Source organism: Myiozetetes cayanensis, unplaced genomic scaffold (genome assembly GCF_022539395.1).
Source record: "Myiozetetes cayanensis isolate MyiCay16 unplaced genomic scaffold, myiCay2020 scf7, whole genome shotgun sequence".
NCBI lineage: Eukaryota > Metazoa > Chordata > Aves > Passeriformes > Tyrannidae > Myiozetetes > Myiozetetes cayanensis.
The window spans coordinates 29,809,830-29,822,927 of record NW_026087964.1 but is presented as its reverse complement, the minus strand read 5'-3'; the positions used below and the strand labels follow the sequence as shown (position 1 = coordinate 29,822,927).

The following is a 13,098-nucleotide window of genomic DNA, read 5'->3' as shown; positions in this document are numbered from 1 at the left end:
ATGAAAATGTACTGAAGAGAAGGCAAATCTGACTGTATTAATGAGAGGACATTCTTGAAAATCAGAAACAATGGGAAGGAATGGGCAGAGAGACAGAAATAATTACCATAGCAGCAGTGTTTTCTGCACTGTTATTAAGGTTTGTCAGAGCTTCAATGATTTTTTTAAGTGCTTTTTATATTTTCTACAGAATATGTAAAAATGTTCTGTTTTGAACTTTTGTACCAAAGAGTTTAGTTGTGATTTTTTTTAAATCATTTTGGCAAAATTGTTTCAGATTCCTACTTTACATGTCTAAATCTTAACTCTGGCTTTTTATATATATATATATATTTTTTTTTTAACCAGAAATGTGTTGCTCACCCATCTGTACTCAAATGCCATTGGGTTTTTTCAGAGGTGCATTTTTATTCAGCTGTAGAAATTATTATCCTAAATTCAGGTTGCCTAGTAAGAAACGTGGTGGTTTGTCCTGAGAAAAGAAAATGTCCTGAGCAAAGCTGGGTGAGCAGTACCTCTGAAAGTCATGAAAGAAGATGCTTAGCTGAGTTCCAGTAATCTGCAAGGCAACAATGTGCAATGACTGTGTCGGGACATTAAAAAAACCCAGGACTCCTTGGTTCTGTTGCCAGCTTACTGAACTCATGTATGGCTTTGGGCAAATCGCTTAGAAACACTCCTTGGTTTACCTACTTAGAAGATATGTAGTTTGCCTCACCCTCTGAGCAGTGCTGAGCTGCAGTTAGTATTTATAGTGTGGGGATGCCCAGTAGTGATACAAGTACAAAATAACAACAACATTGAATTGTAGTAAGAAAATAAGTTACTGTGAAAAACCTCTTCACGTGTGGATTCTCTGCTTAAGAAGTTCTCAGATCTTCAGTGTGTGGACAGGGCTTCTCTGAGGAGGAAACCCTCAGTCTGACCCTTTTGAGACTGGAGGTCTTGGGAGAAATGGGGTTTTTTTAGTCTGGTGGGTGGGAAGCCAGGCAGAATGAAAAGCTGCTACAGGTAGTGCTGAATGGAGGGATAGTAAGGACTTGAAACGGAAACACTCTTTTTGTTTCTGAAATTAAGGTAGATGGCAGGGGAAGAAGAGTGAAGCAACAGAACTAGAATGTGAAATACAAGAACTACTCCTGTGTTATGACAACAGAGAAAAAAAATGTCTTGACTATTTAACTGTCTACTTTCAGGATAGCTGCAATACCTTTAAGCCCCCTTAAGCAGTAGTTCTGCAGTCAGACCATTGACTTTAACTTAATAATCAGCACAAATGTACAATTTTCTGTTTTCATATCTTGCACCTTTTCACATTCATGTCAAAGTACTTTGCTTCTATACTTTACCTCTACTATGAACCATCCTTCCTCAGCCACAAGAGTTAGTGGAGACACAAATTTTCCTTTTTGTAGAAAAACCTGTTTGGAATATCCTGTATGTTATAAACATCCATGTGTTCCACAGCTTTTAATTTCTGATATATCTGCAAAGAAAACAAATGTTAGGACATTATATGTCTGTAAAGAACATATACGCACCAATGGGTTCATTGAAACACCTGAATTTGCAAAAGGGCTAATCCCCTTTAATGGCTAACCATCAGCACATTCAGATTAGGACTCTGCCCGTCCAAAGGTGATGGCTGGAAAAAAACTACTTATGTGGTTTAGGAGACTCTGAAAGCTTGGATCAGAAACACATAGCACTGCATGAAGTCATGTATTATTTATATTTATGATACACACACAGATGTGTGCATGTAAGTATACCAGCCTACAGAAACAGACCAGGAGAAGCCACACCTTCACAGGAGACAGTGGTGAAAGCAAAGTGGTGAAAGATGCTCAAAGGCACCATGTGGATTGAGTAAAGATGTGGAAAAGGAATATTTTCTTTATCCTCTGCCACTCATCCTCTCTTTGTGCGCTGGAGTGAAGAATTAATATCACCTCACCTTTTGCTTCTTGCACTTAACCAGTCAATCCCTAGCAAAGGGATTGGTAGTGTTTAGTTATTTGCTTCATAAGGATACCGTGAGGTTAATTAGCCAATGCCTGCAGCTTTGAATCTGCACAATGCCATGCAAGTGGTTTATTAATATTAATCATAATGTCTTGAATATAATCACACAAGTGTTGTTAAACGCCAAATTGTTCAGAAAAAGTACTTTAAATGCCTGAAGGAGATACTCGTATGCCATAAAAAAGGCCATTATTGGAGTCCTCAGACTCTATATTGTTCTTTTGCTTAAATATAAATAATTTTCATTAATAACTAGCTCAATTCTGCAAAGAATGAAAGGTTCTTCACTAGCCTTTTAGTTAAGTCACCCTTGTGTGCCTGTGTGTGCCAGAGATGTGCATTGATATGCAGTGACCATAAGGACATCACCAGGGTGTGATGGCACAATCCAGCCAGACCATCCCATGGCCAGGACTAGGGTGGTCCTGGTGTTTCACCAGTACTTCTTCAAAATGGGATAATTCTTAAAGGTGATAATCAGTATGTTATGATACACTCTTAATTCCTAAACATAGCTCTTTGAAGTGAATTAAGAACAGATGAATCTAGCTGTTGGGAAACTGGAAACCAGCTTGATCTCACTTAAAAAGCAGTAGTCCAATAAGAAGTCCTAGAAAGAAAGGAAGGAAGAAAACAAAACCACAGTGTAGAGGCATTGTACTTTATTCTCCTTAGAGGTATTAGGCTGTTTAATAAGAGAGAAGCCTGTGCTTAAAAGCTTTGTCAAATGAAACCCCGTGTCTATGTGAAGTTGTAACTTGCCCTTGTTTGAAGGTCTGGCCTACAAAAATTAAGAGCTCTGGGTTAAGACCAAGGAGAGCACATATCCATGTTGTGAACCCCTGTGATTCACTTTGAGTGAATTGCTTATGCATGCCTCTAAGACAACTTCCAGTCCTGGCACTAATTTGAAATGTTCACAATACCACAGTCTCTTCCTGGAGAGAAAGTGTGCAAAAATTAGCAAATATTCTCTTTAAAAAAAATTCAAAATCTACAATACGCTGGAACTGGTTAAAATATAATATAGAAAACAAGATTATTCACCTGGGGCACGGCCTGCCTATTTTGTACATTCATACATCTATATTCTGAGGACAGCAGTGATGACTTCTCATGCACTGGTTTCTGGTTAGACTATAATGTACTAGCCTGTTAGTTACATATACTGTATTTTCAGTCTTTTCAAATAATTTCCAATTTTTTTTCTCTATTGTTTTAATTCATCCCTCAAAATCCTGCAGTTCTAACCTTGGACTTCTATGGTTAATTCAACCCAACATGCTTCACCAAAAATTCTTCAAAGGAAAATATTATTAAAAAAATTTTTTTTGCGATTCTGGTTTGATGGAGTTAATTACTCAAACTCTATGGGAGTTTACTGGAGTATAAATGCCAGATCATTTGAAAATCACAGCTAGGGTGTCAATACATTGACTAACGTATATATAAAATCCTAAAAATGGATTTTGAGCTAAAATCTTTTAGCTATTTATCAAAAGCACGTAGTGGTGGGGTTTGAAAGCACATGTCCTTGCCACACGACGATGAAAGTTCATGCTTTTTAATTTTCCTGGTGTGACCTTCATTCGGAAACCAGTGGCACAAAAGTGTCACAGGATCCAAGTCTGATTCCTGGTAAGAGCCTCAGGCTGATTTTTACACACATCTCTGAGAGCCAGATTTGGATGTTATGAGAAGACAGAAGTCACAACTGGCAAAAAAACCTGAGGAAACACAAAGCCTAGTACGACCAAGCTGTACTTACCTCTGCGTGCTTCTCCGGAACCGGCCAGAGGCTCACAACAGGACCTCGGTCCTTCATTTGTATGGTATCGCTCATGTTGATATATTTGTTCAGCTCAATCACTTTGTCTGCCCAGGAGATGTCTGTCATCCCGTGGTCAGAGAAGAGGAGGACATTGACTTCATTCTGAAGGCCTTTGCTCTGTAAAGCAAGTGCATGACAGCAGTTATGGCTGGTAAGAGCTCTGCACTCCATGCCCACTGGAAAATTTAAATTCCCATCTGACCTCCACTGATTTAGTGGAGATTGGCAGAAGGAGCACATCCTCAAATGCCCTTCAATGTGCTTTGGTACCACCTGAAATGGTGGACACCCACTCTCGCTGCTTTGGAAGAGTCTGAGAGGTTAGCACCAAAGACAGATTTTCCAAAATAAATCCACCCCCACGCTAAATAACTGGATGCTACATCCCAGACTGGTAAACCAGTTGTCCCAATTGGTCTTAGACAGGATTTTACTGAACTGTTCTTAATCTGTTGGCCAAAACAGATGGGGAAGAGTAACTTTGCCATGATACTACTTGTGGCAGGGGTGTTTCTCTCTTCCCCTCGAAAGCGTAAGCACTTAGCATTAGAGCTTTTATAATTTAGTGAAATTGGAGATCCATATTCCTTTCCTCACTGAAACACTTAAAAAACCCCCAACATGCATTTATCACTGACAGAAATATTCACAGAATTGCCATTTACCCAAAAGCCTCCTTTTCTCGCTGAAAAATCATTTAGATGATGTTTTTTTTAACACTGAGTTTAAAGTAAAGAGTTCTGAATAGTGCCATAAAAACTGCTATATAAGTTAATTGTCTGATTCCACAAACCTTAGGAAGCACAAGGTTTTGATCTGTTAGCCTACAGTAAAGTTCAGCTGGCAACACCAGCCATGAACTGTGTATCGGTTAGTGGCTTGCTGGGGCTATTGGTGTAAATCCACTAGGAGGGTTATAACGTTATCAATGGAAATAATAATTAGGGGAATGGTGCCTTGACTTTCACATGATCTCAGTAACCTGTTTCTCATGAAGTAAAAGTTTACAGCCAGTGCATTCACTGAGAGGTGTTAAGTAGGCTCTTGGTAGTGCCACAAGGAGCAGTTTTAAAAACCTTTCCAAAGGGCACCCAGGAGCTGGGGTTTTGGGTGCCACTCACCTTGATGAGTGAGATCATGTTGCTCAAGGCTTTGTCCACCTCCTTCAAAGCGTCCTTCCTCTGCTGGGACGCAGGGCCGTAGTGGTGGCCTTCCACGTCAATGCGCTCGTAGTACACTGCGGCCATCTCTGCGCTGCCATTGCTGCAGGTGGGAGGGAGGGCAAGGAGTGAGAGGCTGGCACACATGGAGACCTCCTGGCTGCTGGCATTATTGTCTTCACCAGCACATAGAACCACAAAACCCCGTTTTCTGCTTCCAGCCTGTGCTGTCCTACCCACTGCAGCACTGCTGGGCTCATTATTCACACCCAGATTCTCCTGAGTTTGCCTGAGACTCCTCTCAGAGGTGGCAGTAGAGACTGCCATGTGCAAGCACAGGCTGGCCTGGCAGCCCTCCACTAACCTCTTTGAATTAAGAAGGCAGCTTTCCCTTTAATGACAAAGAAATACTGATTTGTGTGCTCAGTGTCCTTATTAAAAGGATTGTGGGAATTACCAGACAAACATACTTTAATTAAAGTTTGGCACTTCTGGCTTTCTCCTGTGTGAGGTCTTCCAAACCACGGAGGTCAATTCAGGATGTGCTCTTTCTTGCAAAATATTGAGCACTATGAATTGGGATTAAATTTTAGATGGGGGTTTTATTCAGGAATATGACCAAAGAGAAACAAAGGTAATCTCAGAGGTAATCTCAGCATTGCACAAGTTTAGCTCTTTCTGATTTCTGCACTGAATGTCCTCAGCCTAATTAGGGGGATGGCACATATATCAGTGCTTAATTACATTTTCATGACCACTTTACAGTTCACTATAAACCTTCCTGAGAACAGTTGGGTGGATAAAATCACAAACCTATGCTCATGAAGTTCAAACCCAGTCTTTTTCTCCTGTACCTAATATATGACAGAGTGTGCCATCCATAATATGTGCTCTCCTCCAGACCAAGATCCCTACAAAAAGACTTTGTGTGATGTCCTGACAGGTCCAGCTTCTCTGATTAAAGACAACTGGGTAGTCTGGTGTAATGAGCAAGAGAGAAGAGGAAAAATCAGAGGTGAGGGACTGACTGACTGAATTAGGGTCTGTAATTTGCATTTTTCAGTTTGAGGAAGGCCTCAGAGGAGCAGTCCTGTAAGAAGCTGAAGGTCTCTACTATGCACTGCTGGCCCTGCAGAATAGTATTGTTTCTTATCCTTACAGATTTTTAAATAATTCAAATGAAGCAGCCCTTCCCTCTCCCCACTTTGATTTTAAGCTTACTTTCCATCTGTATTAGGCATAAATTATTTCTAAAATGTAACCCTGTAATTTCTCTTTTGCATACACACTCATTGAACCTACTGAAATAGTTTTCTTCTGCTGCAGTGCCTATATTAATGAGCTACTTAGACTACTTTACGTCTTCTCATCTGTAATGATCATTTTGATCCAGATAGAAACCAAGAAGGAGATTTATGGCATAAAACAAGTGATCTCATTTAGGCTGTGGTGAGGTTTCTCGGTGAGGGCTCAGTGCTGTAAGGAAGAATACTCAACTACTTCAATGGGACAAGCTCCAGTTAGGCAGCATGCTTAGGAGTTTACAGGACTTGGTACAGCACATTCAGAGCTTCCAAGATTGAGTTCAGCTTTGTTTCCATTTTTGCATGTTCTTCTAAGAAAACTAGGCATCTCTGATCATGGCTTGCACTGGAGAAATAATCTATGTGCTCATCCTCTCTTCTTCTGTCACCAGTAACTTTCCAAGTAAACAATTAAGGAAAGCTTGATGAAGAAAGTTGGATGGCATCAATGGCAATACCAAAAAGGGATTTGTATTTTACCAGCACACTTTGCCAGTACTGTGCAAACTTCATGACACCTGTCCAGGAAGGTAGGTAGATTACAACAGCCCTTAAGTTATAGCTGTGGAAAAGACACAGGGAAGGTTTTAGTTTCACTTGCCAAAAACAGATGCTTGACTTAGTTTTGAATATTTTTAGTCTGAATAGTTGTCTTAAAGCACCTGTTTGAAGAGACTAGAGAATATTCCTGAATATTCCTGAATATTTGATTGCAAGAGGAGCTCAGTGGCTCCCTGATGAATTATAGGTATTTCTGTCCCCACAGAGGGGATTGATAAAACTTTCAACTTCAGTGAAGTGAAGATGGGTCAGAACTCCTGTGCTCAAACCCAAGGTAACCCCGAGGTTGCCAAGTCACATTAAAGGGCTTACTCTCTCTACCCTGGAGTTTCTGTAAGGTTTGCTAATGGTGGGAGCCTAAGTACAGTTCATTAACTACTAATACCTGCCCCACCAGGGGCAACTGAGCAAGGCACTGCTATAGGCAACACACTGCCCTTGCCACAGGCTGTTTTCCCACATACTGCTAATGCCAGTCTCAGCCTAATGGGCTTTTCCAATTAGCTGGTGTGTGGAAAGGAAACACACTGGATTTGCCAGCCTTTGAACAGCTTCAAGAGTCAAAAGCACTTGCAAAAGATGTAAATGACAAGCTCAGGACTCTACTATCAGACATGTTAATTCCTGCTAAATGAATCTAGCTATGGTGAAGGCATTTCAGAGGCTTTACTTCTTATGGGCTGGCCCAGCAGCACAGAACTTTTTTTCCCTAAATCTTAAAGGAATAAACAAAGAGGATGAATGAAAGAAAGAATAAGGAAACCTACCCAATTTTTGATCTATTCATTCTCTATTCTCCTTTCTTATTTTAAGTCCCTGCAGTATTTATACCCAGAGCTGATTATCAGTTTTTGCTCTTTCCTGTCTTGCTGGAGACAAGGTACATAGTTTAAAGAGAATGAACTTGGGCAGAAATTCAAGAGGGATGGTGCGTAAATGGACAGGACCTCATGCAGCTCTGGGATGATCCGTAGGTTTTGGGCACTTCAGCAGGCTTTAGCTGGTATTAATGGCAGGCATCATGGCAGGGCTTAGCTCTTCTCTTGAAGAGTTTTCATCTCTTGCCGGTTGTCCCACTGACACTGCTGAGTTCCTGCCCTTTTCTTCTTTTCCACCAAAGATGATAGCAGTGGGCAGCCTTGTAGCTTAGGGTGAATTAGCTATTGAGACATTTTCAATGGGAACCAGCTACCCAAAAGAACACCTCGAAGGGCTGGATCTTTTAGCAGTTTGTGCCTTGTTTTAACCACGTTCACAATTACAGAGCTGCAAACCACCCTGAACGGCCTTATGCACTGTGCTGCACAGAAACCAGGCAGAGAGTCAAGCGTATCTTGGCCCATCCCCAAATGATACCAGACCAAAAAGCTTTCTACAGTAATTCTGGGTAAGTCAGAGCTGATGTCTGTATTCAGTTTTCCATTCCTTTTTTTATTCGCTAAATTAAAAGCATTGCAGAAGCTCCAGAAAGCCTCCTATGTCACATATGACCTCCTCATATCACATGCAGATAACTTTCTGTAAATTTAAGCCAAATAATTTCATGATAAAACATCTCATGTGGTCTCAGACAGTTTCTGTCTAAGCCCCATGATGCAAACAACACCGTGATTCCTGAGCAGCAGGATTCAGTGTGCAACTCGGAGCAACACCTCCAGCAGCACTCTCATAATTTTGGAGACTTTAATTCAAAAGCAATCAACACTCAGCATCTGAATACAAAACTTTTCAGATTCAAATTGCTATGGCAGTTCACAAGTAGTAAAATAGAAATGTTTCTTAGGATTGGATAAATTATGGAACCAACAAGGTTTTCAGAGAGGAAGCCTAGTTATAGCTAAGGTAAGGCATTGGCTCTGCATGTGGTGGTGCAATTTTACAGCCTATATGGAATTGTCCCTTGTTAATGTGTGGATGAGAGATGGTGGAACTTGAAAGCTGGGTGTGGTGCATACATTTTTTCTAGGAGTTGTCTGAGATATACGTGCCTGTCAGCTGGGCTAGATGGTTGTTGTAGGCCCTATCCAACTGAACTATTCTATTCCACTCTGTTCTATCTTCATATTTACACAAAATGAATGCCCACTCCAAAAATATTTTGCCTGTGATGTTCTAAAATGCAGAAGAAGCCAAAGCACTTGTCTTGTAAACAAGTGACCGAAGCTGAATTTCAGAATTTCCAAATTCTCTCTCTAAATCCAAGCATTGCAGTCTACTCTTGCAGGTCACTGAAGGGACTCATCCTGAGTTTTTGTTTGAAACAACAAACTAAAAGTAGTAAGTCAGGATGTCTCCTCTTTGTTGTAACCTGAACAGGAAAAGAGCACATCTTTCCCTCCAATCTTAATGTAAGGACCTACTTCTGTGGTGATGGTGGTGTTTCTGTGACAGTACTGTAAAGCAGCCTCAGCACCATCTCCCTACCTGGGAGCCAATCCTGAAAATATCCCAGATGGTAAGCCCAAATACTCGTCCTTGAGAGAGGAAACCCCACGCTGCAAAAACCTAGTGACATACCACAAGGACTCGAGGGCATCGATGATGGCATCTGCAAAGTTTTTGTCTGTTGGGACACTGAAGTATTCACGGCAGTAACTTGGTCTGACTCCAAGGATTTCGACCTCACAACCTATGAACAAAAAATGTGGTAAGCTCTGCTGTTTCACCTTGATCACCATACCAAGGGGTCCCAGTTCAGGTTTATAAATTCCCTCTGAGATTACTTACCTTACACCCTCCCTGCAGGAAACTCAGTGGTTGGGAAGGGAAAAGGGGAGAGAGGCTGGTCTGATGAGTGCTTGTAGCAAACTGTACATTGGATCCTTTAATTTCCCTCTGTAAAAGGAAGGTCTCTGTGTGACCTTCCCACAATAAAACTCTTGATTCCCTTGTGGCAGACTGTTTCCATCTAAATTGCTAGCTTGTTTTCATTTTAACTACTGTGGTCACATAGCCTCATTTCCAGGCTTCCAACATAATAGATTTAGACATTGTTCCCTGAAAATTCAGCAAATACTTTCCAGTTAGACACGCTGTATCTTATGTTGTAATATCCTTTATAAACCATATTTTATTATGTGATACTGGCACTCTACTATTAAATCTGTTTCCCGAGAGGTCTTATTAAAACAGCATAAACCAATTAACTCTCTTGGTAACTTGCAGCCTTCCTTGCAAAATACAGTCTGTTTTGAGGCCTAAAACCTTACAGCAACAAATCCTACAGGAGAACGTGGTCTTGAACATAGAAAAACATGTTTTTTGTGAGGTTCCTTTGCCCTTTTGCTCTCCAGTTACAATGCTGCAGAATAACATTAATATTTAAAAGAAGTGTCCTTTCAGAAACGCTGGATTCGGGTAAATTATTATTCCAGAGCTCCCGAGTCCTCCAATCACTGTTAGGCATTTTCTGGTGTATTCCTTGGGCACAAGGAAGAAAATAAAAAAAGAGATCTTTTGCAATATGGCCTCTGTATACAGCAACATAGTCAGGTCAAAAAAGGTAACTCTAAACCAAAGCCCAAATGTGTCTACAACTGGGCTCCTCTGCTTCTCTTTGGGATGAAAGGAATAGGCATTAAGGACTATCATAAGGTGACTCATTGCTTGAGGTGGGAGAAGGTTGCACAGGAGGTTTGAGTACAGAAAGGGCACTAGAGTAAGCAGAACTACTATGAGAGATGATTTACAGCGGTTTGCTTACTGGGATGCTCAACAAAAAGAGCTTTTCAGTGTCTTGCACCTCAGCCCACATGAGTTTACATCGCTTGTGTCCAGTACCGGGACACAAGGAAAAGGCACACCACTTGCAGGCTAAGCTGGCTGAGAGACTTCTGATTGTGACTGTTTAGGAGTACCGTGGAAGATTAGAAAAACTTAAATATTTAAGCTTAGGAAGTTTTTTTAAAAATCTTCACTGATTTGCAGAAAGCCAGACAAATCAGATGGAAATTACCCTTTCCAAAAGGTAGAGATCTAGCACACATGGGAGGTTCAGTTTCTTCACCTGTGGCAACAACTCCCATGTCTCCACATAGTCTGTGAGTTTTAAGGGACTCCATCTATTATGATTAATTATTTGCAATAATAAACATGAAATGTAGGTAAATAATTTATTTTCCTGTAAAAACACATCTGCATGATCTTAAACCTCTATCTAAATTTTATTTCTATTAAAATTGTCAGATTGTATGATGACGCTCACTTTTCGTTCTTCCCCTATTGCCCCAAACATATGTGATTTAATCCTCCCCTTTCTACATGAAGATACTGTATTGTTTATCTCTCCACCACAATCCACCATGAATCTGCAACCTGTTTGAAGAGCCTGCAGATTACTTGACAAGAACTGACTCTCTAGACCATCCCACAGTAAAACTTCTATACATCTGCACACAGCACCCTCAAGAAATTATGTTGTGCAGCAGAGACAGGTCCCAGCTGTCACCTAACCAAATCATAAAAAAATGTATTCCATGAATTTCCTGATGTCATATCCAGGAAGCCCCCTGCCCTGAGTGCAGGGAGCTTCAGTCCTTTGCAGGATGTCTTGGGTGCTTCCAGCAGCAAAACATGGGCTTACAGCTAAATCAGATGCTAAAAGCGATGCAGTAGTCCTCTGTGGGCCTTGCTAGTATTTCAGGACTTAACTGGATCTTTGGAGCCAATTTCTTGTCTGACACTTGAGTCTGGGAAAAGATTGGCTCTAAAGCCAGGCAAGAAATTAAGGATGCACTAGGAAAGATGTTGGGAGCACACAGTATTTTCGTTCAGGTGTATGACTGCTCATAGCCAGTGACTAATACCACCACTTTGCCTCTTTTTTCTTCTTCAGATACTGACATCAGATGGTAATTTTCTTACATAACATCCCTCAGAACTACTCACAAGATAATTTTAACTGGAAGCATTACCCTCTTGGGGATCTGGGATATTTTAGCTGTTGAGATATCTTTGCTATTTCTAGGTTGTCAAGTGATGAGCATGACATAAAAGACTGCAGACGTAGCAACAATTAGAAATAATTTTGGCCACTAAATATTGATCTTCAAGTGTGCAGTTCATTGGCAGTACCACTGAAAATTCAGGCTGCTTAGATATCAAGAGCTCTCCTTTTTCTTTTTAGCCTCTATGATGAACAGAACTTAAATTTGGATTTTTGATGTTAAGGCTTGTTACAGTTGCAAAACACTGGCCATGAAGACCCTTTCATATTTAGATTTCATTCTGGTAGAGGCCAGGACAGATGGTAAATTTTCTCATTTAAATATTATGGGAAAGGAAATAAGAACAGATTTGGAGCCAGACAAAGGGAATGTTAAGTTTTTTCTTGTTTAAACTACAAATAGTTAAGCTATATTTATGAAGATGTTAGATACCTTTATTTCACAGTTTTGTATGACACAAAACCTTTATTTAAAAATCTGAACTACTGGAACAAGAATAAGGACTTCTTTCAGAGTGATATATAGGCTCCTCTTTATCTATCTGACATGGAGACCCGAACCTTGCCAGCTTTAAATTGCATTTCTAAATATTTATTTAAGAGTTGGACACTTCATGTCATAACAAGTTTTGAAAACTTTCCAGATGAGCTGTATGGTCTGGTAAATGTTGTGTTTAAATGGTAAAAGTTGAGTCCAGAGCCTTTTTTCCCTCTTTCTTTCATTTCAGTGTTTAGAGAAGATGTCACTGTGCTTCAGCTGAAGCAGCCGCATACTCAGTTAGCACAGGCTGCTGAAAGATGAAGGAATTTGAGCACCTGTGGTGACACAATCCACTGGGCTGAGGACCACTTCAAAGTGTACTCCTCTGGGCATTCTCCATCCGCTGGAGCAGCAGTGCTTCAGACAGGCAACCTGGGCGTGAGGCTGAGAACTTCACCCCGTGTAGGTTGCCAAGAAAGGAGAAAAATGTCCCTACAAGGTCTTGTATTTTGTCAGAATTGGTGTTTGGGACCCTGGCGCGGTGATATTTTGCCTCATTCTGCTTCTAGCATCAGGAGATCCCAGATGAATTCTGCCCGTGAGTTGTCTTTGCTGGGTTTATGTTGGGCTCATGGATAAAACCATGATGGATGGTCATGTGCATCCAACAGCCCTCCTGCTCTGTGTTCCTGTTTGCTGGGGTATGGATTTTACTTCTTTAAGCACTGACTAAACATGAGAGAGGAACGTAGGGAAGAATATGAAGCATCAGATTTTGCATTCAGACTTTG

The 13,098-nt window shown here is 40.7% G+C and overlaps 1 protein-coding gene across 1 annotated transcript in view; it reads right to left on the bottom strand.

Annotated features, from left to right (window-relative positions):
* Positions 1 to 13,098, bottom strand: part of ENPP6 (ectonucleotide pyrophosphatase/phosphodiesterase 6) — a 31,843-nt gene that overhangs the window by 5,656 nt on the left and 13,089 nt on the right. Inside the window, 5 exon segments of the mRNA XM_050338635.1 lie at positions 1,350 to 1,411; positions 1,414 to 1,486; positions 3,794 to 3,973; positions 4,978 to 5,119; positions 9,399 to 9,510. Of these exon segments, the coding sequence (XP_050194592.1) occupies positions 1,350 to 1,411; positions 1,414 to 1,486; positions 3,794 to 3,973; positions 4,978 to 5,119; positions 9,399 to 9,510 (569 nt within the window).